The 17,910-nt window shown below is 42.9% G+C and overlaps 1 protein-coding gene across 33 annotated transcripts in view; it reads left to right on the forward strand.

Moving 5' to 3' along the window:
• ank2b (ankyrin 2b, neuronal) overlaps window positions 1-14,490 on the forward strand; it is a 1,120,520-nt gene extending 1,106,030 nt beyond the window's left edge. For 32 of the 33 annotated variants that reach the window (XM_085962253.1, XM_085962237.1, XM_085962241.1 and 29 more), the window contains 3 exons: window positions 7,377-7,556; window positions 9,503-9,594; window positions 12,767-14,490. In XM_085962253.1, coding sequence (XP_085818379.1) covers window positions 7,377-7,556; window positions 9,503-9,594; window positions 12,767-12,950 — 456 coding nt within the window. In that variant the 3' untranslated portion in view covers window positions 12,951-14,490. The remainder of the gene's footprint in view (window positions 1-7,376; window positions 7,557-9,502; window positions 9,595-12,766) is intronic. The other variant, XM_085962266.1, reaches the window with a different exon arrangement.
• The last annotated feature ends 3,420 nt before the right edge of the window (window positions 14,491-17,910 follow it).

Here is a 17,910-nt window from a genome sequence, read left to right on the forward strand (position 1 = left end):
CAGCATTGTCAGGTCCCAGCAGCCAGTGAATTCGATGCCATTCCGGTCTGGGAGTTGGGGCCAGAGAAACAGATATGGGAGTTAGTGATGTGGAAAGAATGAGCCAGTTTGAGGTAAGTAAAAGAAATTTGCCTAGATTAACATTAATTTGTGGATAATTATAACTTTGACTATGATTACGTGTCACTGTGAAATGTTACAGAGAAGGGTTTCAGAAAGTGGCACATAAGATCATAAGAAATAGGAGCAGGATTAGCCATTCAGCCCTTCGAGCCTGCTCCACCATTCAATAAGATCATGGCTGATCTTCTACCTCAACTCCACCTTCCCACACTATCCCCATATACCTTAGTTCCATTGGTATCCAAAAATCTATCAATCTCGGTCTTGAATATACTCAACGACTGAGCATCCACAGCCCTCTGGGGTAGAGAATTCCAAAGATTCACAACCCTCTGAGTGAAGAAATTTCTCCTCATCTCAGTCCTAAAGTTCTGAGACTGTGACCCCTGGTTCTAGACTCCCCAGCCAGGGAAAACATCCTCCCTGCATTTATTTACCCTGTCAAACCACTTAGGAATTTTATACATTTCAATGAGATCACCTCTCATTCTTCTAAACTCTAGGGAATATATGCCTAGTCTACTCAATCTCTCCTCATAGGACAATCCCCCATCCCAGGAATCAGTCTAGTGAACCTTCATTGCACTCCTTCTAAGGCAAGTATATCCTTCCTTAGGTAAGGACACCAGTACTCAAATTACCTATATAATTGCAGTAAGACTTCTTTACTCTTATACGCCAGTCCTTCTGTAATAAAGGCTAACATACCATTTGTTTTCCTAATTGCTTGTTGTACCTGCATGTTAACTTTCAGTTATTCATGTACAAGGACACCCAGATCCCTCTGAATACCAACATTTCTCAATCTCTCACCATTTAAAAAATATTCTGCTTTTCTATTTTTCCTACCAAAGTGGATAACTTCACATTTCACCACATTATATTCCATCTGTCATGTTCTAGCCCACTCAACTAACCTGTCTACATCCCTTTGCAGCCTCTTTGGGCTGGATTTTGCCAGCGCTCAGAGGGCCGGTTCGGAGGCGGGTCAGCTGTCAAAATAGCAAAGATTGACAGCGGGTGGGGAACGCGCTATCAACCTGCCTCCACGTGAGTCTCCCAGGTGTCAGGTCTGTCGGCGCCGAACAAACCAAATACCAAGTAGCGGGGGAGGCAATTCACATCATTAAATGGGTTGTTAACATCCAATTAACTGCTATTTTAAGCCTACATTTCAATTTTACGTGCTCCCCATGGGTTACCCGCTGCTCGGGGAACACGTCAGCTCAGCATGTTGTGAGTGGATTCAGCATTGAATTATCTCATGACCTGACAGCTGCCAAAGTTGTATAAAAGATCCCATGTTACAGCTGTTCACTTTCAAAGCTCAGAAGCTGTTGGTTACTGCATTTGGAAGACATATTGAGCTTTTTGCAGCTTGCAAGTGTTTGGAGCCAACTCTATCCAGTGCCACCTCATTGGAACAACCTCTCTCACCATTGACGGATCGCTTCTGTCATCTTAACCTCACCTGCCATCTATTCCATCAGCATTGTTGCCCTTGAAAATATACATACGAACATACGAATTAGGAGCAGGAATAGGCCATTCGGCCCCTCGAGCCTGCTCCGCCATTCAATAAGATCGTGGCTAATCTGATTACTCCACATTCCTGCCTACCCCCAATAACCTATCGCCCCCCTTGCTTATCAAGAATCTATCTACCTCTGCCTTAAAAATATTCAAAGACTCTGCTTCCACCACCCTCTGAGGAAAAGAGTTCCAAAGACGCACGACCCTCTGTGAGAACATTTCTCCTCATCTCTGTCTTAAATGGGCGATGAGGAGAAATTTTATCTCACTTTTGTCCTCAGAATACCACCAAGATCAGCCCCAACACCAGCATCAACGGGCACACCAGCAGCACCAACAACAACACCAGCCTTCTCCGCAATCAAATGATGCTGCACAGGACAGAGGGCATCAGCACCCGACCACATTGCTGCCAGGGATGGCCTCACCATGGCCAGATTTACTTCACTTGACACTGTACACCCATATGGCTGCCACATAATGTGCCGGGTTGGCACCACCCCACACCAACACCATAAAGCATCTCTACAATGCCCAAGCCATTCCTTTCACACTCATCGCCATTGTGTTGCGGGGGGAGGGGGGGGAGGGGTGCTACCCTTATGTCTCACCATTCAGTACAACTCACTAAGCTACTTCCAAAAGTGCACACAAATCTGTCCAAGAATGCAAAGTGCTAAAATTAAGGTTTCAATGTTTGACAGCACCTTACCAGAAACTTCACATGAACATTGGCTAAACCACCCAAGTGCCTACCCTTGTGTGTTGTTAGTTGGTATGATTGCACTAGGATGAGGGTGAGTGTGAGGGGTGGCTAGTGAGATGGGAAGTGATAATGTAGATAGAGAGGGATGGGTGGAGGTGTAAGGAAAGTTGGTGTGAGTAAGGATGTGTAGGAGTAGTGAAGGGAAGGCAGAGTGACGTGGATGTGATGAGTGGCACAGCAGGATGAGGTTGAGTGTGGCTTGGCAGTAACGTTTCGTGATCTACTGAGATCACTGCAACCTGGTCCTCCTGACGACATCCCTGCTTGTGCCCTCCTGTGCAATGTGCAACCAGGCTGCGCTGATCTCCTGGGGAGGACTCTTCCTCTCGTGGAAAGGGAAGAGGACCTCCCGGCATGCTGTGACTCATGGGAGAGCCTGGGTGCAGCCGTGCACTTTTGTGCAGTGCTTGTCAGTGTTTGCAGCACCTCAGTGCTGTAGAACACTGACAGTAGAACTGTCGAAATAAATTTGGACATGACCCCTTTAAGGAAACCGGCTGATGAGGTGTCATCAAATTACGTCATCAGACCCACTTCCTTTTAATTGGCTGGGAACCTTGCAGGGCGGGCTTAACAAGTCCTATTAACGTAAAATCGCTTGGAGAGTGCGGGCTGCAGCAGGCAGCGGGCTGGGACACCGACCCCGGCCGCCCCGGACCCGCCTCGGTCAGCGAAATTGTGGCCTTTGTGTCCTCCTCACAACTTACTGTCCCACTTAGCTTTGTAGCGTCAGCATATTTGGATACATTACACTCGGTCCCCTCATCTAAGTCATTGATATAGATTGTAAATAGCTGAGGCCCAAGCACTGATCCTTGCGGTACCCCACCAGTTACAGCCTGCCAACCCGAAAAACCCGTTTATTTCTACTCTCTGTTTTCTGTCCATTAACTACTCCGCAATCCATGCTAATATATTACCCCCAATCCCATGAGCCCTAATTTTGTGTAATAACCTCTTGTATGGCATCTTATCGAATGCATTTTGAAAATCCAAATATTACTACATCCACTGGTTTCCCCCTTATCTACCCTGAAAGTTACAACTTCAAAAAAAACTCTAACAGATTTGTCAAACATGATTTCCCTTTCATAATCCGTGTTGACTCTGTCCAATCATATTGGGCCGGATTTTGCGACCCCCCATGGGTGTGTACGAGGTGTGCACGCGCCCGTAGAGGCTGCGCAAATGCCGGGTTTAGGTATGCGAAGCGCATCCGCTGAAACCCGACACTTGAGCTCTGTCAAGAATTCTCTTAACAGATCCTCCGCATGTCCAAGCAAAGTGCCTCCGCGGGTGGAGTGTTGCGCTATTTGCACAACTTCTGCCCGCTAAAAGCCTGTCAAATTCTTACGCCTGGTAAAAGCAGGCATAAGGTTTGCTTGTACCAGCATAAGACTTTTAAAAAATAGAAAAATAAAATATTTTCACTCATCTATAAATTAAAAATATTCTTCAAAAGGTAAGTTTATTTTTAGCCCTGTAAAAACATTTAGGCCTAGAAATTCAGTGCCCTTAGCACCGATTTTGCGGCGCTAGAGGGCCTAGCGCTGCAATTGGCGCCGGTTCCTAAATTGCCTGGCGCCCTTCCGCGGCGGTAGACCGGTAGCGCTGCGCCGGCACCGATGACGTCATCGGTGTGCGCAGCGTCCCGGTTGCCGTGGTAACCCGGCCCCAAGCCGAAATTCAGTTGCGGCCGCCTCGCCAGTGGCAGCCGCAACTAAGACTCCGGCAAACGAGTGTTGCCGGAGTCTGCGCCGGCGCTTTAAGGAGGCGCGGCGGCCGGCCGCTTTCCCGCCGGCCGCCTGCCCGCAGCTCCCTCCCCGGACTTCTCCCCCCCCCCCCCCCCCACCGGAACAGATGCAAGCCCGGCACTTGTCCGAGGTGCCGGGCTCATTTTTTATGAGATTTGCGCGGGCCGCGGCCGGGTGCAGGCAGCTCCTCCTTAACGGAAGGAGGAGGCCTGCACTTCCCGAGCCTGCCGCACCGCAGCGGGCGCCGCAGCGCCGCAATGCGGCGCGTTGCGCCAGTTTTCAGGCGCTAAAACCCTTCAGTAGCGCCGGCAGCCGTTTGGGCGCGGCGCTACTGAATTTTTGGCGCGCGCAAAGGGCTTTAGCGCCGGCGCTAACTTCCGGCGCTAAAGCCCTGGCGCAGCGCAAACTCAATTTCTAGGCCTTAATTTCTTGTTTCAAAAAATTACATTTTTGTTTAAAATATTAAATTAAATGGCATTTTAATTAATTTTAAATATGCAATTTATTTTTTAAATTATTTAATGTGTTGGTGTATTTTTTAAGTGAACCCCATTCATACTTTTGACAGTTCCATACGTATGGACCTGTCAAAAGAATGAATGGGGATTCTCTTCTTTTATTGTTTGGGCCGGCCCACATGATCCCCAGAGCGCCTATGAACCACATGCGCCCTTGGGATATGTGGGGCTCTGCCCGCGCGGACCCGGAGAGGTCCAGGATCGCAAGCCGCCATTCTTCCCGGGCCACCAGATGCTTTCGTAGAAATTTTGCAGGTTGGAGGCGTCTGCCCACGGAAAGCCTCCAATCGCAAATGTTGGCCCATTATGATTTTATAAGTGTCCCATTACCCGTCCTTAATAATAGATTCTAACATTTTCCTTATTACTGATTTCACACTAATTGGCCTGTGGTTCCCGGTTTTCTCTCTTCCTCCTTTCTTGAATAGCGGGTTTACATTTGCTACCTTCCAATCCGCGGGGCCCATTCTAGAATCTAGGGAATTCTGGAAGATCAAAACCAATGCATCCACTATCTCTTTAGCCACTTCTTTTAGAACCCAAGATGCAGGTCATCCGGTCCAGGGGATTTGTCAGCTTTTAGTCCCATTAATTTCTCTAGTACTATTTCTTAACTAATACTAATTTCTTTAAGTTCCTCAATCTCACTGGACCCTTGGTTCCCCACTATTTCCGGAATGATTTTTGTGTCTTCTGTGATGACAGATACAAAGGTCTAGAAATTAGAAGGTTTAGCACTGGCTATTAAGGCCGATTTCGCTGAAAAAAATGGCAGCATCTCAGGGTTCTGCCGCAGTCACCATTTTAGACAGGTCGGCAGCGCTGCCATTGCCTATGCTCGCTGCAAGTATTTGTTAAGCTGTCTGCCCCTTCTTGACCCACTCTGCTTATTTTTACCCAAATTGCTACTCTGCTCTACAGCCTTGACATTTCTCTTACTGCTTTTGAATTTACCCCTTCCGAATCCTCCCACCCGCCATTAATTTAAAGCCCTATCTTCCACCCTAGTTATTCGATTTGCCAGGACACTGGTCCCAGCCTGGTTTAAGTGGAAACTATTCCATCGGAACAGCGCCCTCTTTCCCCGGTATTGGTGCCAGTCAGTGTCCCATGAATCGAAACCCCTGGCTCCCACACCAAAGTGTTACAGGAAATGTGTGCTAGTACACGCTTTATGTAATACTTTCAATTTATATATTATAGAAATTGTACATCCATTGCACATTTCCTGTCTGTCACATTTCAAGCACCACATTCGAATTTTCTGTATCACACTCCAAAAAAGCACTTTACAGCCAATGCAGTACTTTTTGAAGTGTAGTCACTGTTGTAATGTAGGAAATGCAGCAGCCATTTGCGCACAGCCATCTCCCACAAACAGCAATGTGGTATTGACCAGATAATCTGTTTCAGTGATGTTGATTGAGGGATAAATATTGGCCAGGACACCAGGGATAGCTCCCCTGCTCTTCTTCGAAATAGTGCCATGGGATCCTTTACGACCACCTGAGAGAGCAGACGGAGCCTCGGTTTAACGTCTCATCCGAAAGACGGCACCTCCGACAGTGCAGCACTCCCTCAGCACTGCACTGGAGTGTCAGCCTAGATTTTTGTGCTCAAGTACCTGGAGTGGGATTTGAACCCACAACCTTCTGACTCAAAGACAAGAGTGCTACCCACTGAACCACAGCTGACACTATAAACAAGTGGACTCTCCAGCAAACACAAAATATCAGCACTTTAGCAGAAGGATAATACATTGTATACATAGTATAACGTTGCTGCCCTTGTACTGCGTCCTCTGCTTTACAGTGAGAAGCACTACAGTAGATTTGCTAACACATATATTAAAGAGTTGCATATAGGATGTCTGTCACACCTCATAGTGTTACACTTGAAAGTGCTATACTTGCATCTGATTGCCTCGCATGTCATCATCATATTACAGCAACAAATCACAATTGAACAATTTCAAATAAAATATTTAAAAAGACAATCGTTTGCTGCTGGCTTCATCCAAGCTTGATAACGTAGTTGTTCTTCAAGGGAAGGAGGCAGAGATATACGAGCAATTGTGAGTGCAGGGAAACTTCTCTGGGCAACAACACTGAGCCTCTGATTGACCTCATAGTGGGCCTATTTAGAACACTATTCCACAAGGGGTAGTTGCACAGTGGTTTATGGGAATAGGCTAGATTCAGCACATTTGCACCTTAGCAGCTTTTCTAAAGGCAATCCATTTAAGCCTTGGGCTTCCCTTGCCCTGGGCATCCCCACTCCCCCCGATCACATCCAGAGCCCCCCCTCACCACTTACCGGGGTCCTCGGTTGCAGCTTCCTGCCGCCAAATTGCCACTCCTGCCCGCCGTGGATCTGTCTGGGTTTTCAGGGTCAGCAAGAACATTTATGGTAAATAACAACGGGGCCACCGTGTCCCTGGACTCCCCAGTTTGCTGCCCGCTTTGGGGCTCAAGCGCACTGTCCCTGCCTTCCCCATTAAAATCGGGGCCATAGTAACCTCTCTTTCCTCTTTACTGACTGACATGCTGTATATTTCCAGCATTTTCTGTTTTTATACTATTCGAGATCCACTGGTCTTTGATATTAATGTTTCCAGATGTTATTTTGTTTATAGAAGTATAGAATACTTAATATCACAAAATCCTCTGTGTGTACCCACAGATGACATTTTCAGAACCACAAGTGGCCTCTGGCTCTGAATTCCAATCAGAGCAGGTTGAGGGTCGCAGAGTCAGTAGGGTCATCAAGACGACTGTCGTCCATGGAGACAGAATGGAGAAACACCTCGGAGACCCCAAGCTAGCTTCTGACCTTCCAACAGCCAAAGATGATTTTAATATGGTATGACACTTTCAAATCCTTACCATTGTCTTTTTATTCAATGTAACTTTTTTTTTGCTTTTCCACAGAATGTCATTCAGATTAAAAATTCTGTAAAATATGTAGGCAGATAAATTATTTTAAGTATGACCTATTTTGTTTGGGCTGGTCATTTTAAAAACTGATCAAGTCTTGTAACTATGTACAAAAAGCTCACAATTTGGAATTCTATTTAATCTCAACTTTTCCTTTTTTGAAGCAAACGAGCATTCCAAACTTAATTTGCTAACTTTCTGGATAAAATACTTTTAAATAAAGTAATTTTCTTGGACTTTAAATTTTGACTCATCCTGGTATTAGCCTACTACCAACGCAGCCTTTCTCTGAGGTTTCTGGAACCTGATAGAGAGCCAGGTACGAGGGGTCGTCCATTTCACCTTGACTAAAAATAGAACATTAGGAGCATGTTACAGTCGGCAACCTGGCTATCTTCTGTCCCTGTTAAAAATGTTCATCTTACAGTTTATGGATAGTTTAACAATTTATTTGATTATTATTTCTTTCCCCATTCTGAATTTATTTTCTTTCCCATCTTCGGGTCTTGCTATATGAGGGGGCATGCAGCTGATCTGCTTCCAGGTCTCTGCCAATGCTCTTCTCAAGCTGCCCATTAGGAAGTGTGCAAGAGGAACCCATAGAATCATAGAATGGTTACAGCACGGAAGAAGGCCATTCGGCCCGTCGAGCCTGTGCCGGCTCTCAGCTAGTCCCACTCCCCTGCCCTTTCCCCGTAGCCCTGCAAAAAAAATTCTGATTGACTAATTCTCTGATTCCTCCCTCTTGTGGGGAATCTCAAGTGTTAATAAACAACCTTCTAAGGTGACTACATGTAGCCGACTCCTGTTCCTATGTTTTTAAGTATCCTCCTCTACTTTCCATCAAAAACTCTGATAAAAACCTATGACTCATGCGTGGAACCCTACCAGCATGGCTCCCCAGAGAGCAGGAAATGTGATTTTAATGCAATTGCCTATTCCACGTACTGCTACTGCTCTGCGCAGACAGGGAGGGGGAGACTGGAAGCCCAACTGTAGAGAACAGGAGATCGAGATCCTGAGAGAGGTGAGTGGTGTTGGAAGGGCCATAATTGACAGGAGAGCAGGGCAGGGCCAGTAGCAGGTGAGTGTGATCTGCAGAGTAAGATACAATACTATGCCCTACTCTCAATCCCCAAACATTAACTATATAATTTATGCTCTTGTATGTGAGCAATGGAATAGTACTCTGATACACTAAAGTGTCCTCTGACAAACTAGTAACTTAACAAATGAATGTACATAATTCACAGCAGATGTTGATATTAGCTCCCTTGAGCAGCAGGAAATTTCCAGAAATATGTACCAGGAACATAATGGGGTTCAGTGTATTTACTATCCAGTGGCAAAGCAGTTAAGGGTTCAGATTTCATCTGTCATGTGGAAAGTTAATACTGATGACATCCTGGAAATGCCGTAAAGAGGATGAAAGCAGAATAACAGAACAAGTGAAAGTACTCGATTCAGGCTTCGTCCTGAATCATTTCATAAGCTCTACAGCATCCTCTGCTGGGTGTTTCCTGATTTACAAGGCTGATACAATAAGACAACATGTACACCTTGAAATCTGATTTTTATTTCAAATAAAAATTTCAATCCCAGCTTTAAACATTGGAGTAATAAGGTTCTTCCTAGGGTAATCCCGAGAATGATAAGGATAATGATTAAGTCAGCAGTAATTAGGCATCTCAAGCAGTTTGAGAACTTTTCTGGGTCATTTTGACACAGATTGCAGTAAAAAAAAGTCTTCTCAGGAAACGCATGACCACTGTGCCATTTTTTTTGTTTCTTATCCTTAGAGATTTATACAGATTGTTAGGCAGCATTATTTGTGGCTGTTTTATATATTTGTACTGTTTTCCTTCTGCCCAGGCTCTAAGTTTTGCAGGAAACCATGGAAAGGTCCACATCCCAAATGTAGTTCAGAGAGAGATTGTAAAAGAGGATGGATCAGTTATTAAAAGGTTTGGGTTACCCTGCAGTGTTCTTGTTTTTTCTGTAGGTAGTATTACTAACCAGCTAATGCATAGTGGAGGTCTGTCTGCACCTTATATCATTAGTGGATGGGTAGTGTTTCAAAAGTAGTCACAGTGATGTCATTTAACACGACGTGATCAGTGTATGCTAACAATTAATCAGAGTAGCTCGAGAGGAATTGCATGGAGCTATCTGAAACCTGCTGGTGTGTTTTTAAGTTGTTTTGTTCTGAAGTGCTTTTTTACCACAGCTCTAAGCTGTAAAAGCCATATGGAGGGTGCTGGCAGTTGGTGTTGGCCGTGATAGTTTCTGGTAGGACAAACAGACACAAAATGAAATAAAACTATTCCAATAAGGCTCATTTTGTGTGTGTCTCTGTATTCATTTTAAAAAGTACATTGAGAAGCCATTTCATCAAGCAGCTCAGAAAACAACCCTTTTTTGTAAATAATTTTAAGTGAATAATTAGGATAAATTACCAAGTAATAATTGCAGTGTTATACGTCATTAAATAATATTCAGTCAGCGTGGAAACTGATATACAGCATTAAGTATACATACAGGGCAGCAGACTGCTTTCCTTACAATGAACTCTTAACTTTTTATTGTCCTATATGAACATTGAAACAGGATTTACCGTGTGAATGCCTAACACTGAATGCAATATTTCAACTGATGTGCCTTCAGCTGCCTAGGCCCCAAGCTATGAAATTCCCTCCCTAAGTCTCGCCACCTCTCTCTCCTCCTTTAAGACACTTCTTAAAACCTACCTCTTTTACCTGTCCTGATATCTCCTTATGTGGCTCGGTGTCAAATTTTATTTGATAGCAGTCCTGTGAAGCCCCGGTTATGTTAAAGGTTCTATATAAATGCAAGTAGTTGTTGTTTGTGTGACCAAAGCTTAACTGCAGTAATGCTTCCTTATATGCTTATATTATATACCTGTTGTGATGAAGCCCAGCATTCCATTAATTTTTTTGATCACTTTTTGCACTTGTGAGCTAGCTTTTGATGATCTCCGTGACCCCTAACTCCCTTTCATTCATCTCCCCCATGCTCATGCTTCCCCATTTATTCCCATCAGCCATTCTTAAGTCAGAAAGTGCAGTACATTTTGTTGTATTAAACGGTATTGGTCATCGTTCTGCTCACTTGCTTAATCTGCCAGATGGTTAAGTTCCAAACTTGGCAGTGCATTTACCAACGGAGTCACTAGGAAGCTCGACATTTCTCTTTAGTGTTACTGTATCCCAAACTTGAGGACACTTTTTACTCAGTTGATCCCTTTGATGTTGTCGTCCTTTGAAATTCACCATTCATTAATAACATGCTTAACACAGGGAAATGTTTATTACAAACCCATAATATTCAATTTAAAAAGGTTCCATTTTTGAAGTCAAATTTGATATGAATCAATCATGTCACTAATTTTTTAGATGGTCAGTTGAAATATCCCATCTTTGTTTCATGTTTCCATCAGTTTTTAGTGAAAGGAGTGAGATTATTTTGTAGCTCTAGTGGAGCCAGTAGATGCAATTGCTAGTGTTAGATAATTCACACTTCTTCAGTGTGCTGATATGTGATTGATTGTTTTAATTAAATCGAGATACCATAATCCTCATTTTCACACAGTGTAATCTCAAATCTCTGATGCATACTGTAGATCTGAGTGAACCCAATTCTCTGCTGGTTGTAAGGTTCCTACCAAGTTTCGAGTACCATAAATCCACAGCACAAAACTATCCACAATGGAACACAGATGCCCCTGAAATGATAGTTGCACTCAGTGAAGTTACAATGACAGCTGGTGTGAGAAGTGAAAATACAATACATTGGTACAGTAAGGGATGCTTTTCCAAGTTTGGGATTAAGGCACGTCATTGATGCAATGCAGAGGCAATATACTCTGTATGTAACCATGCTGTATAGATACACCCTAGTCTTTATTTCCATACAGTGTAATTTCAAATCTCTTGTATGTAGATCTGATTAAACCGAACTCTCGGCTGGCTGTAAGGTTCCTATGAGTGGCTGATACTAACACTCGGTGCAGAAATCGGAAAACACTTTGGGGTAGATTTTGACCTGGGCCTGTTGCGTGACCAGGTTTGCCCGAACGCCTGCCCCGCTGATCGCCAACTCGATGGGGTCCTTCAACAGGTGTTATGCACTCAATTTACATATTTAAGGGGCCTAATGCCTGTTTTAAACATCTGCTTGGGACACCTAGAAAAGAGCCATGTGAATTTAGCAGTAGGAGCAATGCCTGTGCAGCTTGGGCGCAGGCTTTCCACTGCTAAGTTGGTATGCTTTGAGACCATTTTATGGCTGAAAAACAGATGCAACGCATACCAATTTCTACCCCTTCATTCCTTACCACTGACTTGCTTCACCTTAAGTACAAAATTCGTTACCCCTCAACAAACAATGGAGCCAGCACCTGAACATGCACCTGATGATAAGGATGGTTTATTGTTCCTTTTAACATACTTACTCCTGGCTATGGGCATTCCTTAGTTCCAGGACTTAGTTACCTGCACAATTGTAGCTCTCAGTCCGTACTGCACGTTAAACCAGCATTCTGCTGTGCCTAATAACCGAGTGAAACACAGACATGCGGCTTCAGAATGTGCCAGAAGAACATGTGCAAGCAGAGTATGAATGCCTTAGTTATTTCTTTTACATTGTAAAAAGGTTCTCTTTTCACAGGCATGCTGTTTCCTCAGCAGAGCAGGACTCCAACTGTCTGTTCACACCCTTGGGGTGAATGGTAAAAGATGATTTATAATTTAGGAATCCACTCTACACTTTGCCACTTAAATGAGATGTCATTTCCAATTTCTAGCAATGGTTTTCCTTTTTAAGTGCTAAAGCGTGAGGGTAAACATTTAGTCATCATTCCTATTACTTACTGCACTAATCCACTGTACAACTGGGAAGGGTGGTGTCAGTCCTTGGCTGGAATGTTCATGGTCTTCTGCTTTTCAAATAATTAGCAAAGTGGCTGTTTGGAAAACATGAATCATATCTATCAGTATTGTACTAAACTTTGTTTTTCTGGTCCCTCCCTTTCTCCTTCTCTCCTTCATTGGATTTCCCCTCTTTCTCTCTCTGTTTTCCATCTGCCCTCTGGTTTTCCCCTTCTGTCCCTTTTTCCAGGGCGACCATGAGTAAAGCTAGCACACAGAAGAGGACTGTGGTGAAGGATCAGGGGGGGAAGCATATACACGAGGAACTGCTGGAGGATGTGCCTGAAGCGTTACAAAAAGATGATCTGAAACACGACCTACAACAACTTCTTGGTCGCTTTTGCAGTGAGGACTGGAAACAGGAGGAAAAATAAACAGCTCAAATCACACACATTTATTCTGTTACTACTGCACAGTTTGCTCACATGAAGACATTGCATATTATTTCCATCTGAAGACGCTGGAGTACCTGGAGAGGTAGATTTGAATTAGCCTTTTCTCTTTACCGTAAGTAAATTTGTGACCAAAGATGGCATCCATATCTTGGATGACTAACACTGTTTGAACACTAGAGCTTCCTCATATGGCTGTATTAGGAACATGCTAACGTTGCTGCCTCCAAACTGCAACAACTATTCTGAAATTCAGAAAATACTTCATCCACAGGCCTCTTCTCATTTTCTGTAGCAGAAGGACTTTACAATACAAACATGTAAATAGCAAAAGTGTTTTGGCTTGTGAAGCTAAGACACTGCCTACCTTGACTACACCAATCACCACCAAACACAAGATCCTTTCTTCATTGCCGAATTGAGTCTGACTAAATGTCGCCATAGTAACAGATTATGAGTGTGCAGGCCTAGTAGGGAGCACTTAAAAATCTTACAGCCCCTCAAAACTTCTCAAAGCTTAATAAATATGCTAGCACCTGTACTTAATGTATCAGACATTTCTCCATTAATTGCATTAGTATGAATTTAAACCGTGGGTGTGTGACAGGCTACATTTGGTCGTGTAATTCATGCTGCCATACTTGTTTCCAGAAATTTGCAACATTCACTGCTTCCACCAAACCACATAATCTTGTATCTGTGGTCTGGTACTTTCTACTGGCACCTGCACTGTAGATAACTGGAATTGAGAAGAACTTTACAAAAAAAGACAGAATCCTTTGGTTATTTCAGCATTACGCAACAAGACTGGCTTCTTTTTGTACATGCATGTAGTATTTATAGCTGTTGTAATCATCTATACGGTTGTTTAACCATCTTTGCACTGGGGAAATGTTTCAGCTCGCTGCCTCAACAAAAAAAGAGAAACAAAAAAAAGGAACCGATTATGGTAAATATATAGTATTTTTAATTGTTCAGTTCTCCCCTTCAATGTATTCATAAGATTTTATTGTAGATTTTTTTAAGTTATTATGGTACAGAAAACTTGTTAATATGAGGACAATATTCACTCAGTGCTCAGAAAGTTAAATAAATAAATCTATTGTTAACTCACTCAATCAGTGCAGGCAGAATGTCAGTCATGTTTTGTCAGTGTCGAGGTCTGCACTGACTGACTACAAGTACCAACAGAGAGAGTGTGTAACTGTTCTGGCCATGCCATGTGGTGTTACTTGCAGCGCAGATGATGTCTCTGTAATTACATTTTGGTTTATACCTTTTACTTTTTTTTGCTGTGTAATCAAAAAACTTCAGAACTATGAGAAGAAGTGAATTTTAAGTTGACGAATCAGCATCTTGTTCCCATGGTGATAACAAATATTGTATATGATATCTATGAGGGCATGTATTAGAATAAAGATAAATGGAAGCAAAACTAAAACACTAACCAATACATAGCAACTGCAATGTGTAAAATGGCTGATTTAATTAAAATAAAATGTACAAGTGTTACATGTAAAAATGTCTGTGATTATTCTTTTTTTTCCCCCAAAGCAATAAGATGCTCATGAATGATTGTGTGATGGTCTTGCAGGTGCTAGGGCATTGAAGGCTTCCAATCAGATTTTGGCAGTAAAGTCAAAATGATATTTTTACTTTGTTTTTAATATCAAAAATTAGCTTTTTTGGAAAGAACTGGAGAAAGCCGTTTTCACCATGTCTTTCAATATACTTTGTCAGATTTGTGGTTTTTAAAATTCATTTTATGGGACGTGGGCGTTGCTGGCAAGGCCAGCATTTATTGCCCATCCCTAATTGCCCTCGAGCAGGTGGTGGTGAACCGCTGCAGTCCATGTGGTGAAAGTACTCCCACAGTGCTGTTAGGGAGGGAGTTCCAGGATTTTGACCCAGCGACGATGAAGCATGGTGGTGTGTGACTTGGAAGGGAACTTGGAGGTGGTGGTGCTCCCATGCGCCTGCTGCCCATGTCCTTCTGGGTGGAACAGGTCGCGGGTTTGGGAGGTGCTGCCGAAGAAGCCTTGGCGAGTTGCTGCAGTGCATCTTGTAGATGGTACATACTGCAGCCACGATACGCCGGTGGTGGTGGTGGGAGTGAATGTTTAAGGTGGTGGATGGGGTGCCAATCAAGCCGGCTGCTTTGTCCTGGATAGTGTCCAGCTTCTTGAGTGTTGTTGGAGCATAATATTCTGTATGAAAAAATATGGCAAAGGTCTAGCAATACACTGTTACCACAGTGATGTGTGGTGCTAGTAATTAATTACTTGGATCATTAATAAAATGAGGTAAAATTCAGAAATTTGTATTGCAAAAGCTTGCAGTGCAGCACGAAGCGCAGTTTGTCCAACACAAAGTTTTGCGGTTGACCAGCGTGATGAGTTTGCTGCAGAGCTTTCAGAGCAGGCTGTTCCCAGAGCTAGGATTGTTCTGAAAACTGACCACAATGGCAACACTGCTTCTTTACAGTGTTTAGAATTTGTAAATCAGCTTTATCTTGTTAACATTTAAGATAACTTTTTAATCTTTGATTTAGTATGCTGATATCAAAATAAATTATTGCGTACTTTCTTTCACTCGGATCTGTCTGTAAATTTTGATGTTTTGGAAGTTATTTCAATTTTTTTCCCTTCCCTTTTGCTGTCTTTGTTCACACTGAGAGTGTGGGCAGGAGACCTGCTGCTAAGTCTCTGCTAGTGCTGTAATGTAACCAGCCATCCATTCGTGTTTGAGTGACCCACAGTGACTCATCCTCCTATCCTGTAGAGAAGCCTCCGGCCTACACTTGGCACCACTGATGGCATGACTCAGACCGCGAAACTCGCTTTACAGTCACTCCTAGGGGTGACCTTTCATCATACCACTCTGTGCTACACTCTGCCTGATATAAACTAATGAATTTCTCCCAGCCAGATGCAACCTCAAAACGATACCATATCATATACAAACATTTATCATTTCTGAACGTGTACTCAACCAGAGCTATTGAACCCAGTGACACCCACTTCAGCTATAGTTAACAGAAAGCTGTAAGAGTACCATCTTCTGCAGTAACGTACTGCTGACAATAAGTTAATCATATAGGTTAACATACTTAACCCCCCCAAAACTAATAACCTGACGTTTATCAATAAATGTAACTCATTTTGCACTGGCAGAAAAATCGCAAGAAATGGAGTGCAAACTCCAGCTTATTTAAAGGTTTTATTTAGGGTAGAAAAAATGGCAAATCAATCTCTAAAAATAAAAGAGGTTATTACAGGATAACCCAACAAAATAAATACAACGAGTGGGCATTGAAATGCAATTTCAAAGTGTACATTACCGCCAAAAAAAGGGTCAACATTACTTGAGATACTGAGGATTACAGAAAACAGCTCAACAACCTTGAAATGGTAACACGTTTAAAGGTGGAACACAATAAAGATCTGAGAAGAAAGACTTACAACAAAAGAAAAATACCGAGTGTTGCTTGATTTGCCTAATTTTTATCTTCTCGAGCAAGCAAGAGACCCTCATTCGTTGACTCCTTTGGATTCTGGTAAGTTATTTCTGTAACCATATAAATGAAATCATACCAATCACTATACAAATATCAACTACATGTATTGTAGCATGATATGCTGTCCATGCCAAAATGTGCATATGCCTTATTTTCTTTTGTTTACTGTATATTTTCCGATCTACATCAAAGCAAAAAGCGTAGAAAAACTGGTTCCATACTTTATTCTTTATGCTGTAAAATTTTGTTTTTACTGAAATGGGCAACAACTTATTGGCAGCTCATGCCCTCTTTTCTGGTATGCACTCCCAGCATGCAAAGCTCTGTGCTGGAGTACAGAAGACAAAAATTGTCTCCTATCTATTTACTCCTGTGCAAGCAGGAAGATGCTTTATTCTAAGGTTACTTATAGCTGAGTATTTACTCTTGTGTTGCTTTGCTTTTCTCAGTCTAGGCGTTGCCCTTTTGTTTTTCTTTATTAACAAATTTTATCCCCTTCTGCTTGCTGCAGGGTAGATGTTTGGAATGTCTGTAGTTTTATTGCTAGGCGCAATATTGTAATCTAGATTTTAAGCGCTTTGATTAATATTAATACTATGCTGTGGATTCCAGTATAGGTTTAGCACAGCAGTAAATGATGAACAGCAGTGCACTAAACCATCCATTTAGCCAATTATGAGGATGATGTCATCAACAAAGTAACATAAGAAACATAAGAATTAGGAGCAGGAGTAGGCCATACAGCCCCTCGAGTCTGCTCCGGCATTCAATACCATCATGGCTGAACTTTTACATCAACTCTACTTTCCTGTCCTATCCCCATATCCCTTGATTCCCTTAGTGCCCAAAAATCTATCGATCTCAGTCTTGAATATACTCAACGACTGAGCATCCACAGCCCTCTGGGGCAGAGAATTCCAAAGATTCACAACCCCGAGTGAAGACATTTCTACTCATCTCGGTCCTAAATGGCCGACCCCTTATCCTGAGAATATGACCCTTAGTTCTAGACTCTCCAGCCAGGGGAAACAGCCTCTCAGCATCTACCCTGTCAAGCCCTCTAAGAATTTAATATGTTTCAATGAGATCACCTCTCATTCTTCTAAACTCTTTATGACAATGACTAAGACATTGATAAAGTACAGAAACTGAATGAGACCAAGCACACTTCTCTAAAGAATCCCTTTCATGGGTTTTAACATCCAGTAATCATGACTGAAGCAGAGAGGAGTATCCTGTGAGAGAGTCTCGTATATTTTTCAGCAGATGTGCCACCATAAGCCAATGCAGCTGGGATACCATACCCTACTAAAGGGCTACTTCTTTGCTTTTGTGCTGAGAAACACTCCAAATCTTGACTATCACAGGTCAACTGATCTTTACTGAAACCAAATTGGTAACCAGGTTGCAGGTAGTTAATGAGTA

This window comes from Somniosus microcephalus, chromosome 2 (assembly GCF_052327205.1).
Source record: "Somniosus microcephalus isolate GS21.2 chromosome 2, FLI_Smic_1.0, whole genome shotgun sequence".
NCBI classification, from domain to species: domain Eukaryota; kingdom Metazoa; phylum Chordata; class Chondrichthyes; order Squaliformes; family Somniosidae; genus Somniosus; species Somniosus microcephalus.